Consider the following 16,382-nt stretch of genomic DNA (forward strand, 5'->3'; position numbering starts at 1 on the left):
AAAAAAAAGCTCTATCAAAATCCACAAAACAGCACTCATGTCCACATCTCTAGGCGTACGACAAAGTTACTTCCAATCGCATATGCAAATGTACAACATACCAATACCACCTCCGGCGTCAGCAATTTTGCAGCCAAACCATGACTAGCAGAAAATCATAAACAATTCCTTTACAAGGCGCAAAAATAATAACAGAATAAAACAAATGGATCTTTACTCTCCAAACTGAGTATCATCTCTTGAGCGATATTAAAGAAACCAAAATAAAGGTTAAATACCAGGTATCATCATTGCCTGAATGCCTCGTATCATAATCTGGTTCATCTACTATAACACAAGGACATCTCATTGTTGCTGGCCACCAGAGCAGTAGAATGGCAAGATGCAATCCAACTCAACGGTTGACTGTCCTTGTACTTCGGTGCAGTTTTTTATTACAAAAAGGGTAGGAGCAGCATTCATAGGTGTAGCTTACAGCACCGATCAACTTGAAACCAAAACCAAAGAAAAATCACAGGTGGTGGTTGGGCGATTTGCAATGCCTCAAAGATTATCGTCGATCAGGCCTACAGGAAGTTTCTGATGTCCAATTTCCTGACATCAGGCATCTCCTCATCTTGAAACTCCTCCCTGGCAACCAAGCACAAATGTGTGTTGTAATACAGATGTGCACAAAAATATGGTAAAAGTAAGAATCCAGAGGTTTTAGATAGTAGAGGCGCTAGATCAAGTAGTGAAGTTCAGTTAAGATGCACACCTCTTGAGTTGAGTCTCCATTGCTTCAACACATTCCTTCTTAAGTTCAGTCAGCTCGCTTTTGGCAATTTCCAATTCAAGCTCTTCCTCGATCTTGGGAAGATCCTCCTTCTGAATGCCAAGCCTATATCAAGTTTAACAGTGCAGCAGAAAAACTTGAGAATGCAAGGACAAGAAGCTAAATGCAAACAAAATGGTTTCCCGTAAAGACTTGTTATGCACAGGCTCGGTTTATGCTTAATCATAGTGAATTTGCAGCATCAAGGATTTCATTCTTTTCCAATCCAAGGAATTACATATAGAATATCTGACAATCAAAAGAAAGCCTACATCAGCAAATCTAAACAATTGATCTAGATTGCCTAGCTGCAAAAGTAACAGTGGGCCAGAACCATGCATTCTTTGCAAGAGATTAAAAGCCATGTGATGTATTGGTTAATTGTCAGCAGAGAGCCATTCAGATAAAAGAATGTTTTGTCATCAAGTATTTTACCAGGGCTGTCCAGATCCTCCAATAACCATTAATAATCAAATATGCATCTCCCAGGAGAGCTAGCAATCTAATAAATTTGCTTCTAAAAATACATTATTGAGATGAAAGATGCATATATTGGCATACTTTTTGTTAATCTTGTCAAACTCTGCCAAGAGGGTGGCCATGTTCTTCTTGTCGCTCCTCAAAAGTGGTTTCTTAATGTCCTTCTCAATCTTCTCAAGAGCTTCCATCATCAAAGGCTCAATTCCAAGATGATCTATAAGACCACTCCTGTATCATAGAACACAATAAGAAACAGCTAACACAATTTGTGACAGAATTTTGCAAGATGAACCAAAGTGACAGAAGAAAAAGTAGCACTTGCTCCAAAAGTGTATAGTCTAATAGATGCCAAAGTATACGGAAGGTGAAAAGAAAGGTACCAAAAAATGCATTATATCTAGGCTTTTGTATTATGCCATTTAAATGGTAAACACACACAAAAAAAGTGGCATTCAGCATTTTTGGAGAAAAGAAAACATGCGACAATGGCAATGGATGTACTTTATTCTGATCTGTTGAAGAGTATTCAAGTAAGTCCGTGCATCAGGGATGCCCTTGGTGAAGGTCTCAATGGTATATTTAATCCTTTGAGAATCAGAAAGAAGATCTGCCCTGCATTTAGACAAAAGTAGTATAATCAGATGAGCAGACCAATAACGATGGGCTTGAGTGAATATATACAGAAAATAAAAAGTAAACAAGGAAAGTGAATGCTTATTCAGGACACTAGATTTATGTTAGAATTCAATTCACAAATGTGATTTCAAACTTATCAGACACAGAACAGAACAGTGGTGATATATGCATTAGCAAAAACCCAATAGGCATTAGCCAATCCTGAAATCAAAACGTTTTTCTCACAAATATCATAGTCATACTCTACAGTGTTTATTTTGAATCATTTTTTATGGACTCTAGCACTACCAATTCTCACAACAACAACAACAACAACAAAGCCTTTAAGTCCCAAACAATTTCTCACTACGTCCAGAAAATTATAACAGAAAAACATATAAGCAAAGATAAAATTGCTGCAGATAATAAGCTAATGACCATTAATAAGCTAATGACCATGGAATATGTAAGACATAATCTGCTGCTAATCTCTCTCTCTTGTTGCAGCAGAGTTGGCATTTGGTCAGCTCGGCTGTCCAGTCTCTACTGCAGTGGCAGTATGGCAATAGGCCACCTCTAGTACATTAGTTGGTAGCTATTACATCAGCCATGTCTTGGTAGTGGGCTGATCTAAGCTTTGTACTGCTAGTACTAGGAGTAGTTGGTGTACCTTAGGAGTAGGTAGTTGATGTACTAACCAACAACTATGTACCTGGTAGAGATACTAGCACTTGTATCTATATCACACCTAAGGCAATGCTAAAGAGCAGTTCAGTTTGCCACATCCAGAAGCAGAGCTTTCGGCCAACGCTGAGCTTGTGCTGTGTGTGTGAGCTGTTCTCAATATCTTCTTCTACCTCTAGCCATAGTGAATAAGTGTGCTGGTAAGCTTACTGCTTACCTGTGCAGGGCAGCCGAGGGACCAACAAGTGGTATCAGAGCCGTACAAGCGCCGTCGCTGGACTAACCGCTAGCGATGACAGACGGTTCGAAGATGGGCGACAACAGCGGCGCTGCTGTGGCTGCCCAGCCACGACAGGAGGTCATCGTGCGCACGGAGCGGGAGATCAGCAGCACCAGTTGGCCGACGCTGACTCGCGCCAACTATGGCGAGTGGGCGGTGACCATGAAGGTCAAGCTCAGAGCCCAACGGCTCTGGAATGCCATTGACAAGGGCACCGACAACGAAGACGACATGTCAGCTTTGGAGGCTATCCTCGCTGCTGTGCCAGCGGAGTACAAGGAGCCGTTGGGGGCGAAGAACTCTGCTAAGGAGGCGTGGGAAGCCATTGCAGCGATGCGCGTCGACTCCGACCACGCAAAGAAGGCGACGGCCCAGCTGCTGAAGCAAGAGTACGCCAACCTCAAGTTCAAGGATGGTGAGTCAGTGGAGGACTTCTCCCTCCGCCTGCAGTCGCTCATCAGTAAGCTGAGGAGCCACGGCGTCACCATCGACGAAGAAGAGGCGGTCTCCAAGTACCTCCACTTCGTGCCGGTGAAATATATCCAGATCGCTCTCCATAAAGACGATGCTGGACTTGACCACCCTCACCATTGAGGATGTGACAGGCCGCCTGCGGACGGTGAACAAGCGCATGGAGCAGGCCACAGCAACGACGGACAGCGGCAAGCTGCTGCTGACAGAGGAGGAGTGGGCTGCTAGGACGAAGGAGAAGTCCGGGAAAGCCTCCTCTAGCCGCGGTGGCGATGGCGAGCGTCGCGGCAAGGCTTCTTCGGAGAAGAAGAAGAAGAAGCTCGACCCCAACGCCTGTCGGCGCAGCGGGAAGAAGGGCCATTGGGCAAAGGAGTGCCCAAATCGCAAGTAGGAGAACAAGGCTTTGGCTCATTTAGCGCAGGCTGATGAGGATGATAAGGCCACTCTCCTGATGGCGATGTTCTGTGCACTGCACGGCGTTAAGGCCAAGAAGAAGGGAGAGGTGATGGCGGTGGAAGGGCACGGCAAGGCTATGAAGGCTGTCAACCTCGACGAACCGCGCGCCCAAGCCCACCTCGAACGTGTGGGCAGCGAGCAAGAGCAGTGGTGGTACCTGGACTCCAGCGCTAGCAACCACATGACGGGCTCCAAGGAAGCCTTCTCTGAGCTCGACGGCAACGTGACCGGCACGGTGAAGTTCGGTGATGGCTCAAGGGTGGCAATCTGAGGGCGTGACACCATCATCTTCAGGTGCCAGAACAGCGAGCACCGCGCGCTGACAGATGTATATTACATCCCGCAGCTGCGTTCAAGCATCATCAGCATTGGCCAGCTAGATGAGCGCGGCAGCGAGGTACTGATCAAGGACGGCGTCCTCAGGATCAGAGACCGGGAGCAGTGGCTTCTTGCCAAGGTGAAGAGGTCCCGGAACCGGCTGTACCTGCTCGACTTGAAGGTGGAGCAACCCATCTGCTTGGCTGCACGGCACACGGAGGAAGTCGTGGTTGTGGCATGCCCGGTATGGCCATTTTAGCTTCGATGCTCTTGGTCGGCTGGAGAAGATGGTGACTAGGCTGCCTCATATCGAGCAAGCAAGCGAGCTGTGTGACAGCTGCCTGGTCGGGAAGCAAAGAAGGTTGTCGTTCCCGAAGACGACGAAGTACCGCGCGGCAGAGGCCCTCAAGCTGGTCCATGGTGACCTCTGCGGGCCGATCACCCCGGCGACGCACGGCGGGCGCAAGTACTTGATCTTGCTAGTGCGTGACTGCAGCCGGTTCATGTGGTTGCAGCTTCTGCCCAGCAAGACCGAGGCAGCGGAAGCGGTCAAGAAGTTCAAGGCGTGCGCGGAGGCGAAGAGCGGCAAGAAGCTGCGCGCGCTGCGGACTGATCGCGGCAGCAAATTCACCTCTGTAAAGTTTGCAGCGTACTGTGCAGATCAAGGTGTGGTGCGCCACCACACCGCGCCGTATACACCGCAGCAAAATGGCGTGGTGGAGAGGCGCAACCAGACAGTGGTCGGCATGGCGAGGTCGATGATGAAGGCTAAGAAGATGCCGGCGGAGTTCTGGGGAGAGGCAGTGACCACGACGGTGTTCATCCTCAACCGCGCGCCCACCAAGGCCCTGAAGGGCAAGACGCCGTTCGAAGCTTGGCATGGACGCAAGCCGAATATGTCCTTCCTCAGGACATTTGGCTACGTCGGCCATGTGAAGAACACCAAGCCTCACCTCGACAAGCTGGAAGACAGGAGCACGCCGATGGTGCTCCTGGGCTACGAGGAGGGCACCAAGGCGTATCGGCTCTATGATCCCAAGAGAGGCAAGGTGGTGATCTCTAGGGATGTAGTGTTCGATGAGATGGCGGCCTAGGACTGGGAGGGTCCAAGCACGGGGGAAGCTGGCAGCTTGAGCAGCACCTTCGTCGTCGAACACTTAGTCATCCACGGTGGTGGAGACGCCGGAGAAGAGGTGCCAACCATCCCAGGAGTGGTGCCGAGCGGTTCAGCAACAATGACAACCACTCCAAAGGGGGTGCCGAACACTTCAGCAGCAGTGCCGAGCGCTCCAGCAATGGAGCCGACCACTCCAGGAGTGGTGCCGACCGCTCCAGCAGTGGACCCGACCACTCCGGCAGTGGTGCCGAGCAGCCCAGCAGTGATGCCGACCACTCCGGCAATGATGCCGAGCGGTCCAACAGCGATGCCGACCACTCCGACAGAACAGGGAGGCCATGGACCACCGATAGAGTTCACCTCTCCACCCACCGACATCGATGAGTACGTGGACGCTTTCCACAACGGCAAGGAGGTCCGGTTCAGGCAGGTGGACAACACCGTCGGCTAAGGGGGAGCTCCTGGGTTGGCCAGTTATTTTCTCGATGACCCAGAGCTGCTCCTTGTTAGTGCAGAGGAGCCACCGACGTTTGCAGCGGCTGAACGCGACAACAATTGGCGCTAGGCGATGTTGGAAGAGATGAAGGCCATCGAGGACAATGGGACATGGGAGCTGGTGGATCCACCGGTGGGCTGCAGGCCGATCGGGTTGAAGTGGGTCCAAGGTGAAGCGGGACGAGCGCGGCACCATTGTCAAGTACAAGGCTCGGCTCGTCGCCTGCAGCGTGAGGGCATCGACTTCAAGGAAGCGAGGAAGTCTTTGCTCCGGTGGCGTGAATGGAGTCCGTTCGCTTGTTGGCCATGGCAGCAGTAAAGGATTGGCGCGTCCACCACCTCGACGTCAAGTCTGCGTTCCTCAACAGCGAGCTCGCGGAGACGGTCTTCGTCATGCAAGCTCTGGGCTTCGGCGTCAAGGGCACTGAGCACAAGGTGCTCAAGCTGCGCAAGGCGCTCTACGGGCTGCGGCAGGCCCCTCGGGTGTCGAACGCCAAGCTCGACGCTACCTTGGGCGAGCTTGGGTTCACTCGCTGCACCACAGGGCACGCGTTGTACATGCGGCGACGGGGGAAGGAGCTCGTCGTTGGCGTGTATGTGGACGACTTGATCGTCACTGGAGCGCGGACGGAGGACATCGACGGCTTCAAGCGTGAGATGGCTGCTCGTTTCAAAATGAGCGATCTCGGCACGCTCTCCTACTACCTCGGCATTGAGGTGAGGCAAGGGAAGGAGCACATCTCCCTGGGCCAGCGCGCCTATGCGGAGAAGCTGCTGGAGCGCAGCGGCATGGCGGAGTGCAAGTCGTGCGTAACTCCAATGGAGGAGTGGCTGAAGTTGTCCAAGCACAGCATGGCGACGAAGGTGGACGCGACGCGCTACCGGAGCATCGTCGGCGAGCTGCGCTACCTTACGAATACTCGACCGGACATCACGTTCGCGATCGGGTATGTCAGTCGCTTCATGGAGGACCCGCGCAAGGATCACTGGACGGCGGTGAAAAGGCTGCTACACTACGTCAAGGGGACGCTCGATCAAGCAATCATCTTCCCCAAGAGTGGCGGCAAGGGTGGGCTGCGGCTCACGGTCTTCAGTGAGGCACCCCCCAAGACAAAGGAAGGTGAGCCGGAGCTCACTGTCTTCAGCGATGCAGACATGGCGGGCGACATTGATGGGCGACGGAGCACCTCCGGCGTGCTCGTCTTCCTTGGAACGACCCCCATTGCTTGGCAGTCGCTGAAGCAAAAGATCGTGGCACTGTCGACGTGTGAGGCGGAGTACGTCGCAGCAGCCACGGCGGCGTGCCAGGCTGTCTGGCTACGCCGGCTGCTGGGTGAGCTGACAAGCGGGGAAGCTCACCCGCCAGCTCTGATGGTGGACAACCAGCCCGCCATCGCCCTTGCCAAGAACCCTGTCCTCCACAACCAGAGCAAGCACATTGACATCAAGTTCCACTTCCTCCGGGACTGCATCGATGGAGGGCAGATCGTCATCAAGTTCGTCGAGACCAGCAGACAGCTCGCTGACATCCTCACCAAGTCACTCGGACGCCTGCGGTTCATGGAGCTGAGGAAGATGATTGGCATGGATGAGGTAAGGCATCGGGTTAGCAGCAGGATTAGGGAAAGAATTGTAAGACATAATCTGTTGCTGATCTCTCTCTCGCTCTTTTGCTGCAGCAGAGTTAGCATTTGGTCAGCTCAGCTGTCCAGTCTCTATTGCTGTAGAAGTATGATAATAGGCCACCTCTAGTACATTAGTTGATAGCTATTACATCAGCCATGTCTTGGTAGTGGGCTGATCTAAGCTTTGTACTGCTAGTACTAGGAGTAGTTGGTGTACCTTAGGAGTAGGTAGTTGGTGTACTAACCAACAACTATGTACCTGGTAGAGGTACTAGCACTTGTATATATATCACACCTAAGGCAATGCAAAAGAGCAGTTCAGTTTGCCACATCCAGAAGCAGAGCTTTCGGCCAACGCTGGGCTTGTGCTGTGTGTGTGAGTTGTTCTCAATATCTTCTTCTACCTCTAGCCATAGTGAGTGAGTGTGCTGGTAAGCTTACTGCTTACCTGTGCAGGGCAGCCGAGGGACCAACAGAATACAAGTCACACAGTTGACTTACTTTTCCCTTACAGTCTTCATGACTTGGGCATAACGAGAAACTGCCGCTGGGTCATCTGGATCGATAGTGATCTTTTCCTTTTTAAGGACACCAAGAGCTGTCTCAAACTTTTTCTTTACCTCAAAGAATATGCCCTTCAGAAGATCTTGATAACATCAAAGAGTGAAGTTAGGAATGAAAATTAAACTCCAAAAGTTCTGTAACACATAAAAAGCAGTATTCTGATCATTGTTTTGTATATATAACTAATAACGAAAAATTGTACATGACTTTAAAGTAAGGGCCTGTTTGGATCCCAATTGAATTATGGTAATCTGTATTATGGATTATATCATTATAATAATCTAGACTGTTTGGATCCATAGATTATATAGGTGGAATATTGTTATTTGGAGTATAAATGACCTATAATCTAAAACAAACAGTCTGGAGAGAGAAAATAAGATTATTATAAACAAGTTGCAGGACTATTCTAATATAACCTATAATATGGGGTGTTTGGATCACCTTCAGGTTATTTTATCTTATTACTATAATCTAGATGGGACTGATACACCCTGTAAGAAACTACAAAGATTCTAAATTATAAAATGGACATCTTAATGTCAAAGGACAGATAGAGCAAACATCATTAAACACACAGCTTAGCCATGTCTGAAATGTTCAATAAAATGAACTAAATACCACAGTTATGTAGTTTGATGTTTCAGCTTCCTGTGCCCAGACTTCAGACATAACAGAAATTCTGAGCTATGCAAATATAGTTGTGATACTGGAACGCTTCATGATAAACTATCATACCACCAGGTCCCATAAAACAACAGGAGTTCAAGATGGAAGATTTGTGATTTTTAACTTTTTCCAGGACTGACAATTACACTTGCAATAAGCAGTTCAAGCACATATACATAACTGTAATAGATCCATGACCAAAGCAGTTTTTCAGCCAATAGGATACACAAAATAAAGTATGAGCAGCTTACCATCCCCACTGACAGGAGGACGGTCAGCTGGAGCTGCATCCTTGGCAAAGGAGCGAACTTGAGTGGCACCTCCATTCCCAAAAGCCGCTTGAACCGAATATAGCTGCAACAGCATCAACAAATGAACTGAGTAATGCAAACACAGGAGCCACCGAATATAGCTGCAACAACATCAACAAATGAACCGAGTAACACAAACACAGGAGCCAGTATAGAAGGTGAAGCGCCAATAACAGAACATATGCTGACACTAAATGGCCCCACACTGAAAATTAACGACGGGCACATTCTTGCTAAATAAACTCCTTTTTTCGTACTCAATTCAAAATGCACAACAATAATCAACTGTAAAAAACACCTAGGATCAATGATACTAATCATGGCGTCCGATATGCAAAAATGTCCAAATGGAATATTGGAAAATTGCATTCGGGTTGAAAGGATCTGGAGCGGTTGTAAACAAGAGAATGCATCGTCACCACGGCCTGCCCCCACCAATTCCCATTCTAGCGAACAAACTAAAGGTTTTCCTTTCCTAATCGATAAATTCCTTCCACACTCCGACCGCTCAGTCAATGCTGGCAAACTATGACGCCAGAGAAAAATGCATCGGAATAGAACATCGACCACCATTTGCGACCGATGTCTCCTAGATAAACTCCAGAGAGAACCACAGATCCCAGGCAAACCATGCGCGCGCGCGCGCCGGGGCAGACGGCACCGGATCAGATCTAGCAAGAGACTAGGATTCCCCAGGGCGCGACGCAGAGGGAGGCCAAGGGGCGAGCAAGCGAACGAACCTGACGGGAGCGCGAGATGAGGCGAGCGGCCAGCGCCATGGCTGATGTGGCGGTGGGGGCGGCGCTAGGGCTGGGGCCTCCTCCGCTTCTCTTCGATCTCCGCGAGAGCGAGCGCGAGCGAGAGAGAGATGGGGGGATGGGAGGAGAGGAGAGATGGGGGCGGCGCAGGAGCTCCGCTTTGTGCCTGCTCCCCCGCTGCTCTCCGCCGTCCGTTCCGCCAGGATCTCCCGGACCCTTGCACGGATCTCAAAGCACTCGTCGATCCGCAGGCCCCGCCGGTGCGCTGGACCTCTCTGGGCCCCATCACTCCTCTCGGTGCGCGGTGGGCCCGGCCCGGTCCAGCCCGCCTCGGTTCTTCCTCCCCGTCCCGTCGCTTGCCTGCTGCAGAGGTCGCCGTCTCCCCACCGTCTCTCGCTCCCTCCGCGGCTTTGACGTCGGCTCGCTCGCAATGAACTCTCTCCTGCGGCCGCCGCTGCCGGGGCCGACGCCAATCCTGAGCGCGAGGCGCCGGGTCTCGCCGCCGCCAGCGCCGGTGCGGGTCGGCTCGGCGGCGCTGGTCGGCGGCGGGCGCAGATGCCGGCGGGGGCTGGCAGTGGCGGCGTCGGCGGCTCCGTCGTGGATGGAGGAGGCCGGTGTGGACGTGCTGGAGGAGGGCGGGCGTTGGAACCCGTCGGTGTCGGACTCGTACCGCCCGGCGGGGCTCCCGCGGCCCAACGCCACGGTGCTGGAGGCGCAGGCGCGGGTGTGCACGGGGCCCGCACAGACGCGCCCGCTCGGGGAGGAGCAGGCCATGCGCGTCCTCGACACTATCCTCCGCTCCGGTGAGTACAGCCAACTCGCCACCTTGGATAACTGTGGATAGATGGCAGCGCGGGCTGCTTCGAAACGAACTGATTTTGCTAATAAAGCGCTGCTGCTTGGTTTTGGCGGTAGTCCAGTGACAGTGAGTGACTGATGTCTATGATTAGAATTTGGAAGCTCGATGCAACCTTGTTGTCTTAGAAACTCTGCATCATCATCATAAACAGCAATTCTGTTACTGGTTGGTTGACATGCATGCAGACAAATAGCGCTGCTGTCAGTTTCTTTGTTTTTTTCCTTGCCTTGCACTTCCCTGAGAAGCTTACACAGCATTTTCTTCGCAACTCTGTGCAGCGATGGGAGAACTCAAAGAGGAGCCAGTCTCTAGAGCACAGTTAGGTGCGTTCTTTGCAGGCATGACAATAAGAGCTAACTCATTTCCAGAGGCCACGCAGTGGAGCGAGGGCGAGCGACACGCCATGAGCATATTTTGGCCACGCCTTGTACAAGTCCTTCCTCCTGAGGTGAAGTTTATAGCAGACCCTGAAGGGACGATCATGGGTGCAAATGGTTTAACAGGGCCTCGGTATGTTGGCCAAGGAACTGGAGAGATGAGACTCGTCAGTGCTATGAGGGAAGTGCTTGCTGGTGGTCATTTAGGTTATGAGGAGGTTCAATGTGTACTAAAGGATATTCTACTAATTGGATCAAGTTCAGATTTGACGGAGGTTAGTGAAGCACTGCTAGCGGCATTTTTGATTGGACAGCGGATGAATAGAGAAACTGATCGTGAGCTCAAAGCGTATTGCCTAGCCTTTGATGATGAACTAGGTAACTCCAGAAAAACTAGGTAACACCAAGTGGGTTCTTAGACTGAATAGACAAATAAATGGTGTCATTTATTATCAACTTTTTATCAGGTCCTCCACCGGTTGCTGACGTCAAGTCCTTGACACACTATGGTGAACCATATGATGGCAATACGCGGTTTTTTAGGAGTACTCTATTTGTTGCAGCGGTTCGAGCCTGCTATGGTGAATCGTGCCTCCTCCATGGTGTTGAATGGATGCCACCCAAGGTCGGTTATCTACTAAACTTATCCAACAACAATAGTCATCTGCAAGTATTTTCAGTAATATTTATCTTGTGGTTCTGTTGTGTATGTATCTTTCAGTTGTTGTTTGGGAACCATTTGTATTGCTTAATGATCAAGGTTTTCAGGGTGGAATAACAGAAGGACAAATGCTTAAATTCATGGGCGCAAACATACACTTATCTCCAACACAGGCCAAGATACTGTTGGAGGTGCGGTAGCAGCTCTGCCTATTCTTGCTGCAACCCAGTATTTTCGTCTCTTGTCACTGCTAACTGATCCGATTATACAACTCTTTGGTTGCTTTCAGGATGAAACCGCTGGTTTTGCATACTTGAATCTTCAGGAAGCTTGTCCACCATTGTGAGTTTGTCATTTCTTTTGCAACTTTATACTCCGATTACCAAAGTCATTTCTCCATATTCCTGCAGGGATGGAATCATGAACTTTTCTTATTAAAACTGCAAGAAACATGTACATTTTTCAACTTTAAGTTACCATTATTTATTTGGATGCATGCTATGTGATTAAGAATTTACTTGGTAAGGAAGTCATATTTTATGAGGAGACAGTTTTTAACCTTGTATTCTCGCAGACATTCGATTATTGGGCTCAGGGAGCATATTAAGAAACGTCCACCATTGGCTACCTCTGAGAAAGTTCAACAATTTGTGAGGGTGAGTTACTCTTTCTCAACCAATCGAGAATAGGTAAATCGAGAGCATTTTAAGTGATTGAATTTCTTTAATGTTTGGAATAGTATATTTATTTTGTATCATCAGTTGTGCCTATAGATACCTTAAAAGATTGAAAGCTTTACCTTGAAAGCTTTTTCAAAGCCTCCTGATCTTTGAACAACTAATAAGGTAAAGATTTAGTAAATCTCTGTTACACCTTCTTAATAAATTGTCAGGTGGTTTACTAGCTTTGGCTTTCGCCTTTCAATGTATCTCTTCACTAGGATATTTTACGCAAAAGTTAATCGTGAGACTTTTAAGTTTTAAGGACTGTCAAGATAATTCGAGTATTTCTTATGATGATACAATTTGGTGTCAAATTGAAGATCTTTATCGCCTACGACTTTATAGGAGTGCTTGTTCATTGTTTATAAATTGAATGAGTAATGTTATACTGGTGGTTAACCTTTTACTGTGTACTCTGGTGGGCGCTTTTGTTTTTTGTGTTACCTTTGTGTGTAAATGGGTTGCCGTGGGTTTAGTCGTGAGGGTTTTTGTGTTCTTGAGGGGTCTGTTTATTAATCTGTGCGTCTGTAAGGGTTTTAGGCCTGGTTTTCCCTTAAAAACTAGGCCAATTCTATTCTTCTTAATTGAAAGGCAGAGCTCCTGCCATTACATTAAAAAAACTGCAAAATGCGGCTTGGTCATGTATTGGTGCATGATTCACTCGAATCTATCAGTTCATTTTTTAAAAAGGCTTATTGGTCTTATTTGTGCTGCCACATGCCAGGCACGGGGGAGAGAATCAATGGTTGCAGGATTTTATCATGAAGGCTATGAAGATCCATTGCTTATGCTGATGAGAAGGAGAACTATTCATGCTGGACTAGTTGTAAAGGTAAGTTCAATGGTACTGTTTTGTTGCCTTTTTTAAGAACTCATTAATGTGTCCTTGAATAAAATGAAAATCAATTTGAGTTTGAATTCTGTTGGATAGGAAGTTCTGATGTTTCAGTTAAAATATCATTTCACTTCCCTTTGTCATTTTGTCGTAATGCAAATGCAATCAATAAACAATATTGTGTTCTCACCTAGACTGTTACACGTGCAGGGTGAGGAAGGTGCACTGTCAATGACAACCAAGGAAAGATCAGCTCATGCATCGAAAGGACTTCCTGTTAACCACTGTTCAGGGTTTCGGACACCAAACAGCATAAATTCCTCTGAGACTGATGGTACAAAAATGAATACATTTCACTCCTACTAGTTATATGTGGCCCTAATATTAGTAGTAATCTGCTGAACATATGTTGGAGCCCATTGGAGGCCATTGAGGCCCATTTGATGGAGCAAGGGTCAGCACTGAACCTCCCTAGGGCTGTCACATGAATAGTACCACATGTTTTAGTGTTCGCTCTAGTACAGGGTGGGTTCGTTAGATCAAACCAGATTGAGTGTTATCTCTTTCCTTAATTCTAGATAATCCCTACTCTTGTGGTGCAGCTGCCATTCACCGGCATGGTTGCGCTGCTTGGGTTCTGGGTCATCTAAAGTATGTCCATGACAATAGGGCAACTCTTTTCTGGTATGGATCACCACTCATATGGAAGGGATCGGGCTACTGCTGCCTAAGTTAGGAATATGTCAATTGTTTTCTACTTCAGCTTTGTCCTGTACCTTGACTGATCATCCATATAAACAGGATTTGTCCTGTACTTAAGTTAGGAATATGTCAATTGTTATGAAATGATTTCAGGCTTATCGGATTATCTCTTTTATCTTTCAGGTATTTCTAGAGAAAGCTTCAGGGTCATTGTGAATGCCCAGGAACTTGGTTTTGAATCCACCGAAACTCCAAGAACTGATAGATCAGTAAGCTTTTCTCCCCTGGCTCCTGGCAGTATACATAATGTTTGCTAGTGATCATGTATGGCCCATAATTTGTCGGCGTGGGATATACGTACGCTTACTTTATTTCCTAATTCTGAATCAGATTCTAAAGAACTTGGAGCTTGGTCTGGCAGCACTAGGCGGCGAGAAAGGAGCAGCCTATGACAGAATAGTTCTTAATGCAGCTATGGCTGACCACTTGCTAGGCTGCAGCGGAGCCGAGGACATCGACACTGCACTTGACCGGGCGAGGGAAGCCATTGATAGCGGTGAAGCTCTGAGAAGGCTCATGAGTTACATAAAGATCTCGCACAGAGTGTCCTATCGTTGACCGGTGACCAGGTACTGATTGTACAATTTTGGCTTGAGTCACGGCCGGATAGGATATCTTCTTCGCGGAGTCTGAGTGCCTTCCTCCACACGATGTTACAAGTCACCATGGAAAAATACTCCCTCGCCCTCAAAGAACATGTCAAAGAAAAAACGGTTGAAAGGAAACAGTGCCTTGTTGAAACTGGTAGTGACAAGGGATGTGTTTTTATAAGTTTTTTGTTTTGCCCTGAGAGAAGTCGATGTTGTGTAAGGGCCAGTTTGGCAGCGCTCTCAACCCGCTTCCGCCCCTGCTCCCCGTTGCTTCATCTCCCTCCGGCTCCCTAGTGCTCTCGGCGCTGTTTGGTAGAGCTTCCTCGCCGCACCTGCTCCTAACCTGCTGGAGGAAGGGGAAGGCAAGCTGCGGTGATGCAAGGAGGAGGCAAGCTCGGCCTTGGGCTCAGCAAGTTTAGCGGCCTCGATCTAGGCGACGGCAGCGGGCTGAATTTTTAGGGTTCGACGACGATGGCGACATGCTGGACCTGGGCAACGCCGGCGAAGACTCAGGCGGAGACGAGCTGCCGACAGAGAGGGGTGCATGCGACCGCGAGAGAAACGAGGGACAGAGAGGGGCGTGACAGATGCGAGAGAGACGAGGGAGCGGTGGAGAGCGGGTTTTTTCGCTCCCCATCGGTAGTGGAAAAATGAGGGAGCCGAGGAAAGATTCGCGTTGGGAGTAATTCGCGGAAGTGGGCCTTTGGCAGCGCTCCGCTGATTCTCACAGGGAGCAGAGCTGCAGGAACGCTGCCAAAGGGGGCCTAACACGTGCAGATTCTCCTCTTGAGATGTACAAATCAGATTACGGAAGCACTCAGCCACGGGCGTCCGTGCCGTCAGACACGGCACCCAGTCCTGCCTCTTGTGCAACGGACCAGTCTCTCTCTCAAAAGAAAAGAAAAAAAATTCCCCGCTTCGCTCATCCGCTCGGCGCAGCATGGCTGAGGATTTTCGGGCTGCTCATCTATCCGCCCCGCTGCACCCTCTTCCCCCACCGCGCCCGCGCCCCTGTCGCGGCGTCGCGGTGTGCCCTCCCCCCACCACACCGCACCCCATCGCTGGCTGCGCCACGCCCATCATATCCCCTGCGAGCGAACGACGCTGGACAACTGCGGTCGAGCGAGCAGCGGCGCTGGAATAGCAGCAACAGGGTTACACTGACGGCGCGTGAGCCTAGGCCACAAGCAAACGTTGGAGAATTGCTAGAGGGCCGCGCCACAACTGCAGAGGCGAGCTCTATGTGCCACCGCTGACCTCCGCGCCGATGTCGAGCTCCGCAATGTCAAGAGTCTATTCGTCCAAGCAGCAATGTGACATTGTGTTGAAAACACATGTATGCAAGCGTATGTTTCAAGTATTTCAGATGTTTCAGATTTATGTTTAAAGTGTTTCATGCGGATGTTGTAAAAGTATATCAGAATGTTGCATATGCTGCAATGTTTTATATGCGTATGTTGTAAGCTTCAATTCCCAATGTTTCATTTTTTTCGAGATATATGTTGCAAGTGTTTTATCTGGATGTTACATATGTTTTACAATGGTTTTCAAGTGTTTTTCATATGTTTTTGCAAGTGTTTCAAATGCATGTTGCAATTCTTGCATCTGGATTTTTCAAAAGTAGATGAGTATTGCTTCTCCTTCCTCGCTTTCTGCTGCCTCACCTCGGTGTCTCCTCTTCCTCCAAGACGTCCGCTGAGCATTCACCGCCCCCTCCCCTCTTCTCGATGCTAGTGAACGTTAGGCGCGGCGCGGGCCCCACATGGACGCGTGACGCGCATAGAAAATGGCTACAGACACGGCATCCGAACGTCTGAGCGCTAGCACACCCATCAGATAATAGTGGCATTGTAATGAATACTCTGCATAGTGCATAGCCTCATTAAGGTTGAAACAATACTAAAATTTGTTTATGGATC

At 49.1% G+C, this 16,382-nt stretch overlaps 2 protein-coding genes across 2 annotated transcripts; one reads left to right on the forward strand and one right to left on the reverse strand.

Moving 5' to 3' along the window:
• Positions 1 to 266: 266 nt before the first annotated feature.
• Positions 267 to 9,796, reverse strand: LOC136466596 (probable ATP synthase 24 kDa subunit, mitochondrial). The gene is made up of 7 exons (XM_066465048.1): positions 9,640 to 9,796; positions 8,840 to 8,942; positions 7,857 to 8,001; positions 1,796 to 1,906; positions 1,376 to 1,522; positions 758 to 880; positions 267 to 630 (listed from the first exon to the last, which is right to left on the reverse strand). Exons 1-7 carry the CDS (start codon positions 9,676 to 9,678, stop codon positions 567 to 569), a joined length of 732 nt encoding a protein of 243 aa, XP_066321145.1. The 5' UTR covers positions 9,679 to 9,796; the 3' UTR covers positions 267 to 566.
• LOC136466594 (uncharacterized) lies at positions 9,711 to 15,348 on the forward strand. Its single transcript, XM_066465045.1, has 10 exons — positions 9,711 to 10,460; positions 10,795 to 11,271; positions 11,361 to 11,518; positions 11,662 to 11,745; positions 11,844 to 11,896; positions 12,129 to 12,210; positions 13,001 to 13,108; positions 13,322 to 13,445; positions 13,997 to 14,082; positions 14,204 to 15,348. Exons 1-10 carry the CDS (start codon positions 9,776 to 9,778, stop codon positions 14,429 to 14,431), a joined length of 2,085 nt encoding a protein of 694 aa, XP_066321142.1. The 5' UTR covers positions 9,711 to 9,775; the 3' UTR covers positions 14,432 to 15,348.
• Positions 15,349 to 16,382: the final 1,034 nt, after the last annotated feature.

Source organism: Miscanthus floridulus, chromosome 7, assembly GCF_019320115.1.
Source record: "Miscanthus floridulus cultivar M001 chromosome 7, ASM1932011v1, whole genome shotgun sequence".
NCBI lineage: Eukaryota > Viridiplantae > Streptophyta > Magnoliopsida > Poales > Poaceae > Miscanthus > Miscanthus floridulus.

What these genes read in the sequence shown, in the direction of transcription:
- LOC136466596 (XM_066465048.1), bottom strand. Translation starts at nt 9,678, where the DNA reads ATGGCGCTGGCCGCTCGCCTCATCTCGCGCTCCCGTCAG. An exon ending in TCCTCCTGTCAGTGGGGATG is followed by an intron (nt 8,002 to 8,839) that starts GTAAGCTGCTCA and finishes GATGTTATCAAG; the next exon opens with ATCTTCTGAAGGGCATATTC. An exon ending in ATGAAGACTGTAAGGGAAAA is followed by an intron (nt 1,907 to 7,856) that starts GTAAGTCAACTG and finishes GTCTAAATGCAG; the next exon opens with GGCAGATCTTCTTTCTGATT.
- LOC136466594 (XM_066465045.1), top strand. Translation starts at nt 9,776, where the DNA reads ATGGGAGGAGAGGAGAGATGGGGGCGGCGCAGGAGCTCCGCTTTGTGC. An exon ending in AGGCCAAGATACTGTTGGAG is followed by an intron (nt 11,746 to 11,843) that starts GTGCGGTAGCAG and finishes GGTTGCTTTCAG; the next exon opens with GATGAAACCGCTGGTTTTGC. An exon ending in AAGTTCAACAATTTGTGAGG is followed by an intron (nt 12,211 to 13,000) that starts GTGAGTTACTCT and finishes GCCACATGCCAG; the next exon opens with GCACGGGGGAGAGAATCAAT.